Source organism: Sarcophilus harrisii, chromosome 3, assembly GCF_902635505.1.
Source record: "Sarcophilus harrisii chromosome 3, mSarHar1.11, whole genome shotgun sequence".
In the NCBI taxonomy this organism is placed as follows: Eukaryota; Metazoa; Chordata; class Mammalia; order Dasyuromorphia; family Dasyuridae; genus Sarcophilus; species Sarcophilus harrisii.
Genome location: NC_045428.1, coordinates 166,117,604 through 166,139,565, shown reverse-complemented (window position 1 = coordinate 166,139,565; position 21,962 = coordinate 166,117,604). Strand labels below are relative to the sequence as shown.

Sequence of the window (21,962 nt, the reverse complement as noted above, 5' to 3'; positions counted from 1 at the left end):
TTTTAGTAAGATATTTTGCCTTAGTGCCTCAATTGTCCTGTTTAGAAATGGAAATACTTGATGTGTATACTCTTGAAGTAAATGTTGTTTTGTAAATATAATTATGTAAAAAATATAAAGCACAATATGCAGGTCAGTAATTACCAGTGGAAATAATCCTAAAGGAATTTCAATCTTCATCTTGTAGTTTGTTTTGTAAGAGTTTTTTAGTACTCTGAAGTATTTTCTTACATTTGGGATCTCCCCATGTCCTTTTTATACTCCATTTTTCACCATCAGAATAGCTTTCGTAGCTTTGTAGAAGCACCCAAAAGTTGGCTTCAACCCTTACCTCTTTTTTTTTTTCCCCCACTATGCCTGGATTTTGCAGAATATATAGAACCCTGTTCCAAAAATGACATTTGCCTGTAAGTTTTACCATCTAATACAGACCATTCTGAACAGTCTATTAGCTGGAGTTTACAAATTAGTACAATATTTTGTTGGTTGGGGATGCTGTTAAGGGTTATCAGATTTCTTTAATGGGGGAGGGGCACTTCATAGCTTCTCTGAAACATTAGAATAAGATGTTGAGAAGAATTTTAATCCTGTTAAGGTATTTGGGGGAAAAAAGCACTTAAAATACTTCATATTGCAGGTTCAGGTTAAAGTTTTTCCTGCTCCTCTCTCCCACCCACCTCACTCCCCCTCTCATTCACATCAGCGTATATCGGCTAGTGGAGAATGGTTTAGTTAGTTTTGTGAAATTTGTACTCATTTAACATCTTCCAGAAAGTAAATTAGAAACTGTATCTCTTGAATATTCTGATTGGGGCTTGACTTCATCTTGTACTTACCAGTGACTAAACAATTTTTTATCAGGGTCAACACTTGGTTTTTCCTGAGTCAGTGCCATTTCTTTTCTCTCTGACTTTTTTTCTTAAATATGTGATGGAGCTTTATGATATTTTTAAAAAGAAAAATCCACATTATAAACTCTTCTAACAGCTGATGCTGTGCTGACTTGCTAGTTTTCTAGTTCTTTTAATACATTGAGGAAGTAGTTTTTCTAATTATCTTCTCTCTCTCTTTCCTATAGTATACCATATTGCTCTTCTACCTTTGTCAAATGATTTCTTGTTACTTGGAGAGTCAGCTCTATTCCACTATCCATATTACCTTACTGTATGAGAATTCTGTGCCTAAGTATTATTTTTATTTTTTAATTAATTATTTTTGGCCACTTTACAACTGAACTGAGACACAAAGTTTACCGATTTGTTCTCATCACATAATTAGGAAATGAAAGAGAGTATTTGAACTCAGTTGTCCAAGAGATCAAGACCAGCTTCCTTATTTACCAACCCTGCTTCCTTGAGGTTCTACTTTAATATTTTTATGAGTCTGCTAGAAATGAGTTTGTTCCCTGACTTAGAAGAAAATTAAATCAAATTTTAATCTGTTAATTCAAAATTCTTGATCTAGCTGCTCTCGAATTTGACTATTACTGTATAATCACAGTCCTTGAGTTTGTGGGTTATGCTACTAAGTATTACAATATTTAAAAGAAATGTAAACGTGGTTTATTTTCAGGATTTCAAAAATTTGATTAAATCAAATTACATTTAGTCATTTTAAAAATATGATTCAGTTACTTTATGTTATTATTTGTGTCACCTTTGTGCCAGATTTCTTTGTTTGGAGGCTGAGAATTTTTGCATTTTGTTTCTAGCCTGTTCAACAACTTCTTATATTAATTCCAGGCATTACTTAACTGATCTTTCTGCCTGTACATTCACTTGAAAGTAATTTACCCTTAAAAGTAGACCTTCAGACCAAAGTTTGAAGTTGTTGAAAGAAATTTATTGAAAACTCTTGGTTTACATTTTGAAAACTGGGAGTTAGTGATCCAACCATTCTGGAGAACATTTGGAGTTATGAGTGCTATAAAATTGCATACCCTTGATCGAGCAGTGTCACTACTGCTGTATCCCAAAGAAATCATAAAAGAGGGAAAAGGATTCAGATGTGCAAAAAAGTTTGTAGCAGCCCTATTTGTAATGGCAAGAAATGGAAAATGAGTGGAAATCATCTGGGGAATGGCTGAATAAGTTGTTGTGTGTGAAAGTAATGAAATATTATTGTTCTATAAGAAATGATGAATAGGTTGGTTTCAGAAAAGCCTGGAAAGACTTAAATACACTGATGCTGAATCAAGTGAGCAGAACCAAGAAAACATTGTACACAGCAACAGCAAGATTGCTGATGATCAACTTTGATAACCCTTCTCAACAATTTGGTGATCAAAGGCAATTCCAACAAACTTTGGACATTCAAAGAAAACTGTGGATACTAAATGCAAACGGAAGCATCGCATTTTATCACCTTTTTTTCCCCTTATGTTTTTTTTTTCTTTCTCTTGGTTTTCCCTTTTATTCTGATTTTTCCCTCCCAACATAACTCATGGAAATACGTAAAAAGTGAATGTACTAGTATATCCTTAAAAAAAAAAGTATCTTTTGTTCAAAAAAAAGAAAAAGTAGGAGTTAGAAGAATAGGGAAGACATTTTAGATTGAGAGCTATAGAAAAAAAAGCTGGAGAGCTAGGAATTAGCATGTTAAATTCAGAGAACATTGACTAGATCAGAAAGTTCATACTGAGAAATAGTGGAAAATGGTTGATGTAGCTAGTGCAAGATTTAGAAATTCTTGGAAATAATGTAGGTACATGTACATTGATTTGATATAGTTGGCAGTAGAGAGTCAGTGTTGACTTTTGAGCAAAGAAAAAAAATTAATGCAAATTTTTTTGTATGTCTGCAGTAGAAAGTGACTAAAATAAAACCATTTTTAAAAATGTTTATTTAAAATTTAAATACAAGGTAAATTATGGTATATGAATGTTTGGAATATTATTGTTCTGTAAGAAATGACCAGCAGGATGTATACAGAGAGGCTTGGAGAGACTTACATGAAGTGATGCTAAGTGAAATGAGCAGAACCAAGAGATCATTATAAACTTCAACAATGATACTATATGAGATGTATTCTGATGGAAGAGGATTTCTTTGACAAAGAAGATCCAACTCAATTTCAATGAATCAATGATGGACAGAAGCAGCTACGCCCAAAGAAAGAACACTGGGAAATGAATGTAAACTATTTGCATTTTTGTTTTTCCTCCCGGGTTATTTTTACCTTCTGAATCCAATTCTTCCTGTACAACAAGAGACCTGTTCGGTTCTGCACACATATATTGTATCTAGAATATACTGTGACATATTTAACATGTATAGGACTGCTTGCCATCTGGGGGAAGGGGGTGGAGGGAGGGAGGGGAAAAATCGGAACAGAAGTGAGTGCAAGGGATAATGTAAAAAATTACCCTGGCATGGTTTCTGTCAATAAAAAGTTATAATTACTAATTTAAAAAATTTAAATACAAAAAAAAAAAAAATCATGTGCCCAGCAGAACAAGAGAGGATTCAAAATATGTACCAATCAATTTCCATTTCAAAAAAGCACATATAATAATAGGAAACATTGTATTCATATGTCCATCTTTTCTTTGCTTCCTTTTTTTTTCTCTCAGCTTCGCACTTTTACTTTATTCATTTTTTCCCCTTCATCCCCCTCACCTCTTCAAAGCAAGCTATAATTAAACATGGATATATTTAGGTGTTCATATGCATGCACTTGCGCATGTGCACACACACATCGATCTTTATACTGCTGTACACACTTACCTATACCTATATGCATATATACATCTATATTTACAAACACAGGACTTGGTAGTATGTCGGGAGATGTGATCACTTTTATTGCAGCACATTGGCTACAGCCCTTACTCTTGGGTCAAGATCCCTTGGGAAATAGGGAACCTCCCACAAATTTAAATAGTATAATCATTATATATAATAAGAAAATCGTAAATCCCAATTCTAGGAGTTTGCTGTGGCTGAGATCATCCAAGGAATGAGCACAGAGGATTGTTGTTAGGCCAGGGTTGGGGCACAGCTTGCTTACCGGGCCTTAAATCTAGTAAACAGGATGTCCTCCTAATATCTTGACAAGATTCAGGAGAAAAATAAAACTTAAAGAGAACATCAAATAGTCCAACCAGAGATGATTGTGAGATGATAGTGAACATCACTACAGTTGGGGACATTGATAAATTTTAAGTGAGAAAATTGTTCTCTCATAGGATAGCATTGTTGTCTCTATTATATGTTTGGATTTCTCATGATTCTTGATATTCTATGTAGTATATTTTGTACACCTAAATTAAATAAGTTATTGTGGTAAAGTTTAAAGTTTTTCTATTATGACTTTTTGTTAATAAAAGGTCTAAGTTTATTTAAGTCTTTTCATTTTTTCTAAAAATTAGCTTCCCTCTCCAGAAGAGAAGTGTCAACAAGTTTTGGAACCTCCTTATGATGAAATGTTTGCAGCTCATTTAAGGTGATTAGAGTAAATTGGTGGTGGGTGGAAAGTAAACAATTAAATATTCTTGAATTTATTAGGTGATTTTATCTTGAATTTTTAAAAATTGAAACTATTAATAAAATTCTTGATTGTATAACCTATTAAAAATTTATAAAGTTAATGTTTATAAATGCTTTGAGAGAAAAAATTTCCCTACTTAAAGAAACTATATCTAGTATAAAATATGCTGCTTAAATTGAAGGCACTTTAGTGTTTTCATTTGAGTATGGGGAAGATGCATTCATGATTCTAATTTTAGCTTCACTGTTAACTTGTTATGTAGAAATGTTTTCTTGCTTTACTGCTAAGGAAACAGGCATGGAAGCAAAGTAAATATTATTTTGAATATATAACTTCTAGCTGTAGTTGTTAACTTTTTAAAATATCCATTTGGACAAACTATTCTGAAGCTAGGATGTGTTTAATTGAGCAGCCTAAATATAGTTACTGAATAAGTGAGAGAGAAGGACCTAATAAGCTATTGGAAGATTCACCCTGGAAGTGTGATAGCCAGCACTTCCTACTGGTTTTCAAAACACTGCTTGGGTTTGGTGGAGTTCCATGCTTTCAGATTGCATGATGAAATTTGATAGGGCTTACTTGTCCCAGACTGTAGTCTATTTAAAACTCTTTAACCCTATTAACATAGCTGGGGGCTACTCATCGAACCCAAGAAGTCATCAGGAAGAACTGACTACTATTCCTGAGTTTTCACAAAGTAGTTCCAAGAAACCTCTATGAGGGGCAGGACCATATCCCAACACCTTTATCTCAAGACAATTATTTATTTCAGTCCCAACCATTCTTTAAGTTAGCACTTTGGAGCATTTTACTTATTGTTCGGAAACTATTATAAGATAGGATATTTTGTGGTAAAAGTGGGGAAATGTGTTTAGTTTTTTCCAAGAATAAGTTTTCTAAGAATTTTTTTTTAGGTGTACCTATGCTGTGGGAAACCATGATTTCATTGAAGCATACAAATGCCAGACTGTGATTGTTCAATATCTTTTTAAAAAAATTTTTTTTCATAATTTAATTATGTAATAACTAATTATAAGTGCTTAATTACTGATTTAAGAATGTGTAGCTTGGGAATTTTTTATATCTTTAATTGGAAAGGAGGTAATGTTAGGAGGTAAGTTTTATTTTAGCTTTTCAATTCAATATTTATTAAGCTAGCAACATAGGCCAAGGCACTGGACCAGCTATTGAAGAATCTAAACATGAAAATGACTTAATTCTTCCTCATAGGTAACTTATATTATTTTATTAATTTATTCAGCAGACATTGTATGCCTACTATATGCAAGGCATTATATGACATAGGAAAAATAAGATGTAATCACTTCAAGATTTAAGTGCACAAGAAAAGAATTTAAGGATTTAAATTCATGTAAAATTTATATGATATGGATAACATCAAATAGGGTAGAGCATTTTTCACCAGGTCTTGTTCAAGGATTTTGTTCATGATTCCATGGTAAAGGATAGTTATTTGATTTATGATTTGAATCATGAATTTGAAACACATTAATTTTTCATGGCTACAAATAACCTTAAGGCAAATTTAGTTTTTCTAACCAACAAGTCATTAGCTTTACCTTCATTTTTATGCCCCTTACCCGTATTTTTGTAACAAAAAATGAGAAAGAAAAACAAGCCAGTTCATTAAAATTAAATAGCCACTATATTAATTCCTTACAGAATGCTTTGTTGTCCAATACTTATATTTCCTCACTTCTTGCAAAGAGAGTACATCTACTTATCTCTTTTTAGTGGACATGTTTGATTATAATTTTGATTTTAGACTTTATGTAGATAAAAAAGGTTGAAAAGATTTGCTTTTAAAGATGGAGCTTGTGGCAAATCATTCAATAAAATCTCTGCTTTGGTTAAAACATTGTGCTTGGCATTGAAAAAGATGCAAAGTTTAGGTAATTTATTATCCCTGCCTCTCTTAGAGTCATAATCTAGGAGGGGAATGAAACACAAACTCACAAAAATGAAATATTAAATTAGTGTCATAAGCAGGTGTAATATATCAAATGAGATCTGAATTATTGCCATTATAAATACATTAATATTATCTAGGCTGCAGAAAATTAAATAAAAATTTTGAAATTATATTATATGCTTTGTAATATTGTTTTAGTAGCATATTGCTAAACTCTTGTGCAGTAATTATTTTAGATTATTTATACCCATTTAAATGCAGCAACTTGAAATTTGATTTATGAAAATAAATTCTGAATATATTAGTAACATAATGGAAAATGGCAAAGATGAATGACTTTTTCTTAAACTATTTCTGTAGTCTTAATTTATCTGTAAACATGATACATTTTGAGTTTTAGTCTATATCATATCTTCCTTAATGTAATACATCTTTCCTGAGAGCATTTCAAGCCCACAAAGAAGAAAACTGGTAAGTACTCTGCTAAAACAGTTAAAAACTTTTAAGTGGCAAATATTTTTTTGATCCTAAGTTTCTTTTAAGCTGTAAATGTCTATTTTCTTGGTGGATTTCTGAAATTTGAGTAAAAATAGTTGAATTTCATTATTCCATGTAGTTTCATTGGCATGTCATGAAGACTATAGTATGTAAAATTTTGGGCTTACATTATTTGTAAGTAGCCTTTTATTTCAGCCCCCAAACCCCACTTTATTGAATATTTTTTCCTCTAAATCCTTGAACTGTTTTGAATTTTGACAATACTTAAATTTTTTTGGTGATCTCTTTTGTTTTAGCTACCTTCTATAATGCTCCTCACTCATATTTTTGTAACCAAAAAAAAAAAAGAGAAAGAAAAAGCAGTTCATTAAAATTAATGAGCATATTTACTCTTGACAGAATGCAGTGTTGTTCACCATGTCTTTTCTCACCTCTGCACAGAAGAGTGCATTACTCATCTTCTCATCTTCCTTTTTTTTTTTTTTTTTTTTTTTTTTTTTAAAAACATGTTTGACTCCTAATTTTGATTTTGGACTTTGTGTAGCTAAAACAGGTTTAAAAGATTTACTTTTAGAAATGGAGTCTGCAACGGGTCATTTAATAAAACCTCTACTTTGGTCAAAGCATTGTGCTGGGCACTGGAGAAGAGTCAGAGTCAAAGATTAGATAACCTTCTGATCCCTGCCTCCCAGAGCCATAGTCTACTAGGGGGTTGAAACACACGCAAATGAAATATTAAGTACCTTAAGCAGATGCAGTATATCAAATGAGATCATGTAAGTAAAGCTTTTCATAAACTTTTAAGGTGATAGATACATTATTTATTATGAGGATGAGAGGGGGTAGATTGTTACAGACACTCACACATTAGGTAGTGTTTGAGTTGACCTTAAAGGATAGATAGGAAGAAAGGAAAGGGAGGATATTTTAGGCATAAAAAATGTAGTAAACAAAAGGTCTCAATCAGGGTTTCTTAACCTAGGGTTGTGAATTTAAAAAAAAAAAATTTTATTGGTAGCTATATTTTACTGTCATTGATTTCCTTTAAAAATATTTTCAGAAGGGGTCCATCCATACACTTCATCAGACTATCAGTGGGATTCATTCATAACAAAAAGGTCAAGAATTCTTGGTCTGGAAGGTACAGGGAATATTGGGAAATAGAGCTTACATTCAATTTGGCTAAAACATTAAATAAAAGAATAATGTTATTATAAATGTAGGGTGGCATCAGTTTGTGGAGGACCCTGATTGCCAGTAGTTTAAACTTCTTGGTGGACCACTGTAGACAATTTTTGAGCCAAAGAGTAATGCCTAAATCACGTGTATTTAGGGTATATTAAGCTGGTAGTTTGGAGTGCAGATAAACTTATTGGGAAGTCTTAGAGAAAATTATTTAACAGATAGTTATATTCTTAAAAGTTTTTTATTGTTATTTCTCTAGGGCTTTGCCTATTATGTATGCTGTAGCTCTTGATCTTCGGATATTTGCTAATAATGTAAGTAAGCAATAAGATGTAGAACTGTGAACTCAATACTAAAAATGTATTATTAGCTCCTGCATAGTTTTATTCTCTCTTTTCCCCCAAATTTCAAGAATTGGGATTATTTGGCATGAAGAAGAAAACTTTGGGAAATTACTGGGAAATTGATTCTATGCTTTATAAAGGCCAGTCTTGTATAAATAAGTGCTGGGATTCTGAGAGGATATTTGTATGGATAAGTTGAGTGTAGTAGTTAATCACAGGTGTCTGATTTTTGGCATGTAGTTGCCAAAGGGACTTCATTCCTTTTCGAGTGATTATTTTGTCAGTGATTCTTTTGAAGGTACTCTTCTTTTTCTTTCAGTACAAGAGATAAGTCCTCTAAGTAACTACCATGGGAGAGTATAGTAGCTACAACTGACAGCTAAAGCATTCTCTAATATGGGGAAAGCCAGGCATTAACTAATGCTAGGCTATCCAGCTAGGTTTTCCCGGCTAGTGGGGCATGTGGTAGAATAATCAGAGTATATGAAAAGAAAAAAACAAAAACCTTTCCTTTTACTTCCTAATTAATGACCTTTAAGCAAAAAAAAAAAAAAAAAAAGTTATATTCTCAAAGTAGTAACTGAATGTTCATCCTTTTTCTTTATTTTGGACTTAACCATAAATGCAACACATGCATTAATTTTGTTGTTACTGTTGTCTTTAGTATTCGCATTTGTTCACTGACTGATATGATAAATAACTTAACTCCTTAGTTAAATTTTGAATAACTTATTTTTCTACTTAGATATGTGATTTCATCAATGTGGAGAACTTTCTGATGTAGAAATTTCTTAGGTGAATGTAAGTCAGCTGCTTATCTGTAGCTGATTGCCTCAGATTCATTATGAGAGGTTATAAATCTGACTTGTCTGTGCTTTAATTTGATCTGAAGTCAACGCTGGATCTCTATTTCCTGCATTGTGTTCCCTCTCAAATTATTTATTATGATGGTAAAACTAGTTAAATTGCAATATGTCACTTGGGATGCTATTGCGTTTTACATAGAGATTTTTTGTAATGATAATTATCTATTTTTAAATGTTCTAAATTTAGATTAGTATATAATAATTTTAGTATGGATTATCTAACGTCTCAGATTTTATTCTACAATTACAAATTTACATTTTACCTTTAAGGCCAAGTATTTTGTACTTCAAAAGTATTCTGAAGATTTATTGAATTTATAAAATAATCCAGAACAAAAAATTTAAAACTCTTTTGTTAGGCTGACCAACAGTTGGTGAAGAAAGGGAGAAGTAAAGTTGGGGATATGTTGGAAAAGGCAGCTGAATTGCTGATGAGCTGTTTTCGAGTGTGTGCTAGTGATACGTAAGTAAAATTCAAGTTCATATTTAATTTGATTCACTCTATTGAATGCTTATTGAATGTGCAAAATACTATGCTAGGTCTCCTATGCTAGGAGTATAAAGGATGAGTAGGACAAAATACCCTCAGGAGTTTACTGTTTAATACAATCTTAATCACTAAGGATTCTTTGTCATAGTTATCATTTGTGAATTGTTTAATCATATTACTATATGTTGTTGAGAAATAATGGATTAGCAATTAATCTGCAGTGTTTTCATTTATTTTAATCTAGATAATTGCTGTGCAAATTCCCAATTTTAAAAAGAAAATGTAAATTTAAAAAAATTCTACTTTGAAGCATTAGAATCTCTAGAAACACTAGAACCCCAGTTGTAACACATCTCACTTTTTAAATCTCTTTTCATAGCCTACTTTGAACACTCAAGGAAGCAAAGCAACATCTGTGCTAAAGGTTAAAAAAAATTTTTTTTTAAACTTACTCATATTCATTTTACATAATATACAAATAATTTGTTAGGAATTTTCACTATTCTGAATCTAACACCCAGAAAATGAGCATTTCTAAATTTAAAGTAGACTGCAGAGAATTGCCCATTAAACTGTGACTATTAAGGCCAACTTGCTTTTTCTTTTAAGTATATAATAAACACATTTAATTTTCAAAAGTTGTTCTGCTAGTCTTGCTTTCTTTTGACCTTCTTTTCTCTATGCATTCTATTTATTCATTCATTCACTTATTCATTTATTTTGCTGAGGCAATTGGGGTTAAGTGACTTTGCCCACAGTCACACAGCTAGGAAGTGTTAAGTATCTGAGGCCAAATTTGAACTCGGGTTCTCCTGACTTCAGGGTTTTCTTTGCATTTTAGAAAAATGTTTTATTAGCCTTCTCCTTTCTCTCCTCTTTCTTCTCCCATCACCTCTTTTCCTTTTCCATCAGCATACTTTCCCTTCTGTTGCCCTTTCCACAATTGAGGGAGAAACATTTTTAATTTTTCTTTAATAAAAGAATTCCCATCTTAGTTATATATAAAATATATGTCTTATTCTACACCTTGTCCATTGCCTCTCTGTTAGGAAGGTGGATAGGATAGCATACTTCATCATTAGCATTCTGGAATTTGGATTGATCACTGTACACAATGTTACAGATTACCATGAGAGTAAAAGTGAAGTTTATGAAGGCAGGATGATTATTCCTAAAGAGCCAAAGTATGTGCCTTTGTGTCCAAGAAACATGAAGAATGTTGGTTATTTTTTGGTCAAGGTCTTGTTTGTATTTTGAGCCCCCCAAGACTGTATATCCTGCCGGATAGCCCAACACCTTTTCCCATTTTAGAGTATGCTGATCATAATATGAAATAATCTTTATTTTATTACTTACAGTGATCACTGTTAATACTCTTATGTTAACTCCCTCATTAGTTTATCTCCAAGATTACTAATGTTGTAGTCTTTGGCAACTGGTTGGTACAGTGGATAGAGTGCACCTTCCGGAGTTCAAATCTGGCCTCAGACTTGGAGGAAGGAAATGGCTAACCAGTCCAATATTTTTGCCAAGAAAACGCCAAACATGTAGAAAGAGATTTATTATCTTTTGAAAGACAAATTCTATAAGAAATTTTAAGAAATTTGTTGTGAGTGGCAAAGAAGTGGGAAGAAGTGGATAAAACTTCACAGTTTTGCCCACATTGGAAATTGGGAAGATTATAGTGCCAATAATAGGAATAGTAAAATTGGTGCTTGTCTTATTCCTACAGAATAACTTAATATCTAAGAGAAGCTAATGAGTAGCCAGGTGGTTTGGTAGATAGAGCACCAGGTGTAAAAGTCAGAAAGATCTGACTTCAAATGTGGCCTTATTGACTTTATTAGTTATTCGTTCCTGGGGAAGTCAATTAAATCTGCCTCAGTTTCCTCATTTATACAATGATTTGAAAAAGGAAATGGCAAATCACTCCAGTAAATTTTGTCAACAAATTCCAAATGGCGTCATGAAAAATGGAACACAGCTGAAGTGATTGAACAACAAGAGAAATGATCTGAATGTTTTCCAAAAAAGTCTCCCTTACCAGCTATGCTTCCTAGATTCAAGGGAGATTCTCCTTCAGTTGAAATTTTGGTAGCTATCTAGCCTGTGCCTATCCAAGCACGGATATACATGTTACTTTTCAGATATTTAACATTTGGGGCACAAGCATATTTATCTTTTTGGATAATTTGTCCAAAATAAATAGTTTTTACCAGTTTAAATGAAGCATGTGATTTCTTTTTGAAAACTTATTAAAATACTGGAAGGAAAAGAATCTGGGTTTGATACAACAAGCAGTAACATTGTCCCAAGAATTGAGAAAACCGAGTCATTTTTAGGGTACTGCCAGCCACACATTAGATAAGAGTGCTGGGCCTGTAGAGACCCATATTCAAATCCAGCCTCCAATTCTTTTTAATTGAGTCATTTAATTTCTATCTGCCACAGTTTCTTCAACTATAAAATGGATGTAATAATAAGATCTACCTCACAGGGTTGTTATGAGGATCAAATAAGATAATATTTATGAGATGCTTAGAACATAGTACTTAGAACTTCACTTGTTCCTTCCTTTCCTTTTTCTCTTACGATTTTAGCAAAGTTAACTCATTTTCCTGCAACAGAATTTCCTTATCTATAAAATGAGGGAGGTTTACTATGGTCCCTGCTAGGTCTTAGTGATTTAAGAAGTCTTCTGTGTAGGTACATACTTATTTTCTAAAGACATTTTTAAAAAATTTTAAAGACATTTAAAACACATTTTTCCATTGTGAAAAATACAGGATAAAGACAAACATAAATTTCCTTATTCTCTAATATTATAGTTTATTTAGAAAGGTTTCATTAATTTTTTAAAAGTTTTTGAAGATGGTTTTTATTATTGGCTTTGTTTATAAATACTGACTAGGTTAATAAAGAGACGGTATTAAGGAATGGGCTGAAGGTAATTGTGTACTTCTCCATATGAATTTACAGTATAATATAAGAAAAAAATACTAAGTACTTCTTTCATGCAGAGCACTTTAAATGATCTGTTAGAAGTTAGAATTTCCATTTTACATTTAGAATTTTCCATATTACAAGGGGCAGCTTGGGGTAATTTGACCAGATTTATACTTTTAAAAAATTATTCTGGTAATGGTATAAAGGAGAAATCATGGAGATTAATTAGTAAACCAATGAAACCTGTGAAGTGGTGATTGTTGTTGACCAGATAGGTGGTAATTAGGACCTGTACTAGGGTGATAGCAGAAAAAATAGAGATTCAAGAGATGTTAACTTACAGGAGCTCATCATATTAGGGGTTGGATTCAGTGTGGGCACTCACTCAACTTGAGTTGTATTGTATTTCACAATTCCCAAACTCAAGCTCTCAGCCTTCCCCAGTAGCAGGGGTCATTGGCATGTACCACTACACTTGACCAATTCAAAATAATTTGAAAAGAATAGTGCAAAGATGAAAATGTTCAGATCAGAAATGGAGAAAAGATCAGGGAAAGAGCAGTAACTTGTGAAATATTAAAAGTTGTTGGCCAGGAAGATTCACTCTGTGAAGTTTTTGACTCTAAAGAACCAGAGTGGGAGAAAATAAAGATAGATCAAAAGACAGAAGGTTGTGCCAAGGGCATTATGAGTAATAAAGGTAGGAAGTTGTAGTGAGAAGAATTGTAAAAATCCTAGTTCTTGGAGATGACTTGTTTCAGAGAAATATGATGTCTGTGATTGAAGCAGGATAGGGAGGGTTGTTGGAGTTAACGAGGCTGAAGTCTGGCTAATGAATGAGTTTATAGTATTAACAGTGAGATCCCTGGATACAGTAATAGGGAATGAGGGTGAAGGGAAGACCTTGAGCTAAATATGAAAGTCAACAGGAATAAAAAGGAAGAATAATCTGATGATTGGGAGATAACTACAAAAATATGGGGAAGGGATAATACAGATGGCTTACATGGAACTCGAAAGAGAGAGCTTAGTAAGAGATAATGGTAGAAAAAAAAAGTCAGGAATTTTGTCTGTGGAGAAACAAGTAGTATGTCCACTAATTCTCATAACTGTAAGTCAAAGAGTAACTTCCAGTGGAGACAGTCTCAAGGAATATGAAATCCACAAATCCAGTAAGGTTTTGCTTAGAGTGAAGAAGTGGATGTTGAATGGGATGAAGATGGAAGGGAATTTGTTGATAATAGAGTTAAAAGGATATAAAAAGCACAGTGAAGTGGGTAACTTAGTTTTAATTGAAATTTAAAGTGTTCCGTCTTAGACTTACATGCTCAAATAGAACATGTATCTTAACTCTTTCTATTTTTCCAAAGTGATTTTCATTTAAATTAGGCAAATTTGCATGACATTGCTGTAAACTGTTTATAATACATGTTAGACAACTTGACCTAAGAGATGTTAAATCAGGATTACAATCCCTGATTCTCAGTTTTTTTAGTTTCATAAATTAGATATGACTTTTTTTTTTCTATTTTCATTTTAATAATGATAATGTGAAGGGCTCTTGGCTCTTTCTAAAAGCTTACTTGATTAGTTGATTGTTTTTCTTGTTTTAACTAGTCACAGAAATTTTACTTCTTTTTCTTAATTTCTCACAACAGTCGTGCTGGTATAGATGACTCTAAGAAGTGGGGAATGCTATTTCTGGTCAATCAACTATTTAAAATTTACTTTAAGGTAGGCTTCTAGTTTAATACTTGATAAAAATGTTTATTTATAAAGTATATTTCTCCCTAGGAAGATTACCTCGTGAGTGCTACATTTATCTTAACCCTGGCTGATGAAGTAGCAAGTTCTAACTTCCATTTTTACAGAATGGTTTTAATATTGTTACTGAGATATCATAGTATTATTTTATCTAACATTTATTTTACTTTTGTATATTGTGTGCTAATGTGAATCTCCTCTTTACAGATCAACAAACTTCATCTTTGTAAGCCCTTAATTAGAGCAATTGATAGCTCAAATCTGAAAGATGACTACAGCACAGCACAGAGAGTTACATACAAGTACTATGTTGGTCGCAAGGCGATGTTTGACAGTGATTTTAAGCAAGGTATCCTAACAGAATAAGTTATTAATATTGGTAGAGGGATTGAAAACAACATGATTCATAGTTTAAAAAAATTCATCTCATTATACAGCTACTATATTTCAATTCCAGTTAGGACAACAGGTAACAGGTGTTGGATTGTATTCTTTGTTGGACCCAAAATTGCTTAAAAATCAATGAAAATGAAACATCTGAAAATTCACTGTTCCTGCTGTGAGAAGATTCCATTCTCTTCCAACAGAGAGAATTCACAGTATTATAGAGTGAAAGTTGTTCTTTTCTTTTTCCTCCCTTCCTCCCTCCCCTCCTCCCTCCCTCCCTTTCTTCCTTCCTTCCTTCCTTCCTTCCTCCCTCCCTCCCTCCCTCCCTCCCTTCCTTCCTCTCCCTCCCTTCCCCCTCCCTTTTTCCCTCCCTCCCTTCCTTTCTCCTCCCTCCCTTCCTTCCTCCTCCCTCCCTCCCTCCCTTCCTTCCTTCCTTCCTTCCTTCCTTCCTTCCTTCCTTCCTTCCTTCCTCCCTCCCTCCCCCCCTCCCTCCCTCCCTTCCTTCCTTCCCTGTGTAAATGAAGCAACCTCGAAATATATGTATTTTTAAGTTCTTATTCAATTCCCCTAGTATCCAGTAAGTAATAACTTTGTGGAATACATTCTGTGAATACAAGGATGAAACACTACCATCTGTTCTTATATTTTTGGTGGGAGAATATGACAACTACACAAACAGCTCTAGTACCATTTACAAATACCATAAGAAAAGAGCAAAGAAGAAAGTTCTCACACTTTCAGAATATCTTAGCACCATAAGAAAAGAGCAAAGAAGAAAGTTCTCATACTTTCAGAATATCTTAGCAAAGGCTTGGAGAAGGTGGTGACATCTAAGCTGAGCATAGCAGAAAGGAAATTTCCATCAGGTAGAGATGGGCTGAATCTGTTTCAGGGCTGGGAGACTGCAAAGGGCAAAGAGGCTAGAAAGGTAAAGTGGTTTTCTAAACCTTTCTTCCAAGCTGACTCCAGGCTAAGGAGCTTGTATCTTATTAATTTTTTCAGTCACGAGCCACTTGGGCTTTTGTATAGGGAGTGATGTGATCTGTTAATCAGAAGGATGATCATAACATCAATATAAAGAATAACTTGAACAAGAGAGTGACTGGAGGTAGGCCTGTTAGGAAACTTGTATAATAACACAGATAAGAGGTCCAGGAATGCCTGAATTAGGCTGGTAGCAGTAGGTGGGGAGAGGAAGGAAAGCACAGATGCAAGAGAAATTTCACAAAAAAATTAGTGAAATCTAGCCATTGATTTTGATTGGATGTATTTGGAGGTAAGGGAAAAGAAAGTGTAAAAATGATGGTAAAATTGTGATCCTGCATGACATCAATAGAAATAAAGAAGGATGGGGTTGGAATAAGAGCAGTACAAGTTAAGACTTTTTGAGTTTGATATGATAGGCCATCCAATTTGAGGTATCTAGGTAGATGGGTAAAAATTCACAAGTGGGGTTATGGGGAAAGAGGTCAGAACTGGAGATAGAAACTTGAGAATTATCTGAATAGTGAATTCAGGCCAGCATCATCATAATGCAGTGTCATAGGTGTGCCATGAGGTACCAATATCAGAGGACTTTGGTTCAATGGCTTAAATTCTACCTTTGGCACTTAGTAATAACGATACCTTGGGCAAATCATTTAAGCTCTTTGGGCCTCAGTTTCATCAACTGGAAAAGGTTAGTTAGACTAGATGGGCTCTGTGGTCTTTACATCTTTAGATCTATGGTTCTGGAAGTCATGGAATTGTGGTTGCTAGGGGATAGTGTAGAAAGAGAAGAGAAAGGATAAATGCTGGTCCACATTTGGCAGAGGAGGGTGCGGGGGGAGAGGAGAGAAAAGACAAGGCAATTAAAAAGACAAAAGGAATTTCCAGAAAAGGAGGAAATCGGGCCCAATGTTACAGAATCCATGGGAGGCACGGCAAAAGGAAGAGAGAGAAGAGGGGTCATTAGTGTTGGATGCAAGAGGGAAATTTAACAGACTCAGAACTGAAAACAGCCATTGGATTGTGGTGGAAGGAATGTTGGATTTGGAATTAATACAGCCAGATTAGGAGCTTCCTTTTCTTGTTATTTTAACTTGTGTAAAAGTCAGTTAACCTTCTGTGGCATCACTGTCCTCCTTTATTTCTTAAATTGGTAGGTTGTAATAGATGATTAAGAGACAAGATGATTCAGTCGTTTCCTTTTTTCTTAATTACTATTAGTGACTAATGTATATGCAGAATTTTCTACTGTTTTTAATTTCAAAGGCACCATTAAATCAATATTGAGAAAATTGTTATTAAATATTTTCTAATTTTATACTTCCCATTTGTTTTGGGATTTTTTTTTAAACAGTAGTGAGATTGTTTTGAATATTACTTCTCTTAAATCATTTTCCAAGCATCTGTAGAATGAACCTGCCACTTGTTAATAGTGTAAAAACTTGATTTTATTAGCAGTTGTAGTATCTCATTCAGTGGTACTATGCAAATCCATTTCTCCTTTGACCAAGACTGCAACTTAGGGGAAAATAAAAAGACTGGAAATTGCTATGTAAATTCAGAGCATTTTAAAAAGAAAAAAGCTTATTTTAAGTTTTTTCTATTAACATTTAGTGTACTAATATTTTACCTTTGAGTTGCTTAACTTTAAAAAAGATATCTAATTTGGCAGAAGTGATTTATTAATATTATCCCAATATTATCTGTGATTTCTGTTGAATCTGAATATTTACATGTGATTTAAATTAAAGGGATAATCTTAAAATATGCAAGTAAATTTTACATAGTAAAATATACATTCCCAAGTTGTAAAACCAATTTTTGTCAAGGAAGCAAAATTTTTCATTAGGTTAGAATTTTGTACCAAGGGGAAAAGAATTGATTTCAAGGCAAATACATTGCTTGCTTCAATTCTTAGGGATCAGTAGAAAGGCTCATATTTAGTAGATATGGAGAAAATATTTGCTATGTACAAGAGCATGGAGTTTAAGAATAAGTATCAACTCAGGTGTTTGCTATAATACTACCCAGTTTTCATTCTTTAGATTTCCTCAACATCTTGGAGAAAGTGGAAGGATGTATGGTATGTCATTAAAGTCAGGCCCATTAGAGAGTTCACCTAATCCTGATATTATTTCTAATAGCATAGTAATTTGAAGAATTTAGATAATCACAAAATGACAATAGTTAAATTCATTTAAATTTTAAAGTAGACCATTGCATTTAGCAGGACTTATTTCTAATTTTAATTTGTAAAGGATATTAAATCATATAGTAAAATGATTTTTTAAAAAAAATATTGATATCCAAGAAGGGAATGAAGATATTAGTGGAAACCTCATTCATTATACGAGACTTTGTTAGTTATGTTGAGTTCATTTGTGCGTGGTTGGTTATTTGCAAATGTGTAATAATAAGAGTGCTTATAAATCATCCTATGGTTGAAAGGAAATAATATGATTCAGTAAATTTTGTAATCATAGCACATGGTAATAAGTGCTACTCTCTATTCTATTTTTATCCTGCATGACTATTTCAGAAGGTTCTGAAACTATATATTTTTAACATGCTCATTTTTTCCCATATATGTATATTATTGCCTTTTGTATAAAGTAATTATGATGTTGTTACAGCCTTGCCAGATAGTCTTAGCCAGTTCTCGTTCTCTCTCTCTTTCTCTATCTCTATCTCTCTCTCTCTCTCTCTCTCTCTCTCTCTCTCTCTCTCTCTCTCTCTCTCTCTCTCTCTCTCTCTCTTTTTTGCTGAGATAATTGGGATTAAATGACTTGCTCAGGGTCACACAGCTAGGGAGTATTAAGTGTGTGAGGCTAGATTTGAACTCAGGTCCTCCTGATTTCAGGGCTCATACTCTCTCCACTGTGCCACCTAGCTGCCTTACTCATCTTTTTTTCTTTTCTTTTTCTTTTGTTTTGTTTTTTTGGCTGAGGCAATTGGGATTAAGTGACTTGCCAAGCGTCACCACAGCTGGGAAGTATTGTCTGAAGTCAGATTTGAACTTGGGTCCTCTTGACTTCAGGGCTGGTGGTCTATCCACTGTCAACTAGCTGCCCCTTTAGCCAATTCTCATCAATGTTAGTGACCCATAATTTCCCTACCTTTATTTCTCATTCATAGAGAATAAGCAATCTTATGCATTTTATATTGAATCTTCATGAGGATTACCATTAAAAAATAAAATCATCAATTACAGAAATTGAATTAGGCTGCATATTTATATGAGGAAAAGACACTTTTTGTTCTAGATATTGGAGGGATAAATTGTAATACATGTTATTCTAATGTTGGTGAAGAGGCACTGAAAAATGTTTAGTATGACCTTTAAATATTCTTGGGGGGGGTTATTTGCTTACAGCTGAAGAATATCTATCATTTGCCTTTGAGCATTGTCACCGTTCAAGTCAGAAAAATAAAAGAATGATTCTAATATATCTGCTGCCAGTAAAAATGCTGTTGGTGAGTGATTGTACTTCTTTATTTTTCTAGAATTATTGAGTTTGAAGTGAAAGAAATGTCTTGATTACTGATTTTATATTCTTAGTTTATCAATATCTCACCTGCACTGTATCCTTGGAATAATAGGAAAAGGGGATTTGGAAGGTGGGTAGAACTAATTTATATGATGGATATTTTGAGGACATATTTTGCTTCTATTACCTTATCCTTTAAAAAATGTGACCACCCCCCACCCCTTAATCACAATTATCATTTTCACAAAACATTTGTTAGTTGATCTTATCTGAAAAAAATTGACTCATAAAGCAAGGAAAATATAACACTTCTTATTTCATCTTAGCTGGATTTAATTTCTGCCCACTAAAGTTTTGATATTTAAAAAGAAGTGGATAATATTTGTTAGGTTTAATTAAGTTACTTTTCTTTATTTTAAAAAAAAAAAAAAATCCTTATAGGTCTGTCAAACTGTGCTTACTTTGATCCAGCAGTGTTTCTACTGGGCTTGTATCCCAAAAGAGATCATAAAAGAGGGAAAAGGACCCACATGTGCAAAAATGTTTGTGGGAGTCCTCTTTGTATTGGCAAGAAACTTGAAACTGAGTGGATGCCCATCAATTGGAGAATGACTGAATAAGTTATTGTTTATGAATATCATGGAATATTATTGTTCTGTAAGAAAGGACCAACAGGATGATTTCAGAGAGGCCTGGAGAGACTTTCGTGAACTGATGCTAAGCAGAACCAGGAGATCATTATAAAACAAGATAATATCAATTCTGATGGACCTGGCTCTCTTCAACAATGAGATGATTCAGGCTAGTTTCAATGGTCTTGGGATGAAAAGAGCCATCTTCACCCAGAGAGAGGACAGGGGAAACTGAATGTTGATCACAAAGTAGTATTTTCACTCTTTGTTGTTGTTCGATTGCATTTTGTTTTTTCTCAAGTTTTCCCTTTTTGATCTCATTTTTCTTGTGCAACATAATATTTGTGGAAATATGTATAGAAGAATTACATATGTTTAACATATATTGGATTATTTGCTGTCTTAGGGGAAGGGGGGGGAAGGGAGGGACAAAATTTGGAACACAAGGTTTTTTAGGAGTGAATGTTGAAAGTTATCCATGCTTGTGTTTTGAAAATAAAAAGCTTTGATAAAAAAAAATTTCAAATTGGGGGAAAAAAAAAAAAACCACATCCACATACAACTATCTCTAGGGGTAATAAATTCTAAGAAAGCAATCATAACTCTTTTTTTGTTTTATTTTATAATTTCTTGGATAGGGGTTTATAGAGATTTGTTCAATTATTTGTAAATACAAAATTTTTATTTCGCAAAATGTAAACATTTTTCATAGGGTCATATGCCAACAGTTGAGCTTTTGAAAAAGTATCATCTTATGCAATTTGCAGAAGTAACCAAAGCTGTGAGGTACAGTATGTTCTCTTATTAATTTTTAAAATATTGTAAAGTTATTGGACTAATTTTTTAGTTTAGTGCATTTGCCATATGTAAAAAATATCTTTCTTTAGTAATTCTTATTAAGATTCTAAATTATACTTGTCTATCTTTTCTATCAATTATTATAGTGAAGGAAATCTTCTGCTCTTGAATGAAGCTTTAGCAAAACATGAAACTTTCTTTATTCGCTGTGGTATTTTTCTTATTCTTGAGAAGCTGAAGATCATCACCTATCGAAATCTCTTTAAGAAAGTGTAAGCATTTTCCTCTTTCTGGTTAAATAACAAAGAATAAACTTTTGCAATGGGGGTGGGGAAGGGAGATATTTAGTAGGAACAAGGCTTTTCAATTTTTGTGGGGAATTCTTTTTTTTTTAATGTATCAATTTACATTTTAAATGTAAGCATAGTATTTTGTTGGGTTAATTTTGGGGAAATAACTGCTAAAATATATGATTTTTTTTTTTTAGAAAAGCATATTAGCAAGATTAACCCTGAATTATTAGGATGTATTATATAGTATACAAACATTATATTATGCACATAAATTATGAAAAAGAGAGGGTGTATACTTTCTTGAGACATGGAAAAATTATCCTGTTCTCTGATTATCGCCCCACAATTTTTTGCTTAGCCCTGCCAAAAGAAATGAAGCTGGCCAAAGTTTTCCTGTTATTTCTTAATCCAAAGGATTGCACTGTTCCATAGTGGGCTTATCTCATGGCTCATCAGTGACTTCTTGTTTATCAAAACATTATCAGATCATTATCAAATGACTTTTTACAAAAAGATTTAACTGTTCTATATAATTTGGAAATTTTTACATATATATATTTACAAATAAAGTAAGAGTAAAATTTTGTCATTATGAATAAACATATTGAATTAGTTGCCTCTTTCTTGAAAAATTAACCAGATGTTAATTTCAGTTAATACTGTTAATAGCTTTTTTCTTTTTCCAGGAAAAGTTGATGTTTGTTAACAAACAAAATAAAATTTCATAATTTTTTTTTTTAAATCAAACTTTTGGTTAGAATGGTAAATCTCTGGATGTCATATCAGATTTATTAAGTTAATTGATCCTGAAGGAATAACTTTAGGAGATAACTAAATTAAATTATCATCCTTTTTTAAAAAAG

The 21,962-nt window shown here is 32.9% G+C and overlaps 1 protein-coding gene across 2 annotated transcripts in view; it reads left to right on the top strand.

Moving 5' to 3' along the window:
- PCID2 (PCI domain containing 2) overlaps window positions 1–21,962 on the top strand; it is a 36,060-nt gene that overhangs the window by 11,931 nt on the left and 2,167 nt on the right. For both annotated transcript variants that reach the window (XM_003765711.3, XM_031958748.1), the window contains exons 3-12: window positions 4,370–4,443; window positions 5,403–5,468; window positions 6,851–6,892; window positions 8,364–8,418; window positions 9,674–9,777; window positions 14,409–14,484; window positions 14,722–14,863; window positions 19,262–19,362; window positions 20,721–20,794; window positions 20,953–21,078. In XM_003765711.3, the coding sequence (XP_003765759.1) occupies window positions 4,370–4,443; window positions 5,403–5,468; window positions 6,851–6,892; window positions 8,364–8,418; window positions 9,674–9,777; window positions 14,409–14,484; window positions 14,722–14,863; window positions 19,262–19,362; window positions 20,721–20,794; window positions 20,953–21,078 (860 nt within the window). The remainder of the gene's footprint in view (window positions 1–4,369; window positions 4,444–5,402; window positions 5,469–6,850; window positions 6,893–8,363; window positions 8,419–9,673; window positions 9,778–14,408; window positions 14,485–14,721; window positions 14,864–19,261; window positions 19,363–20,720; window positions 20,795–20,952; window positions 21,079–21,962) is intronic.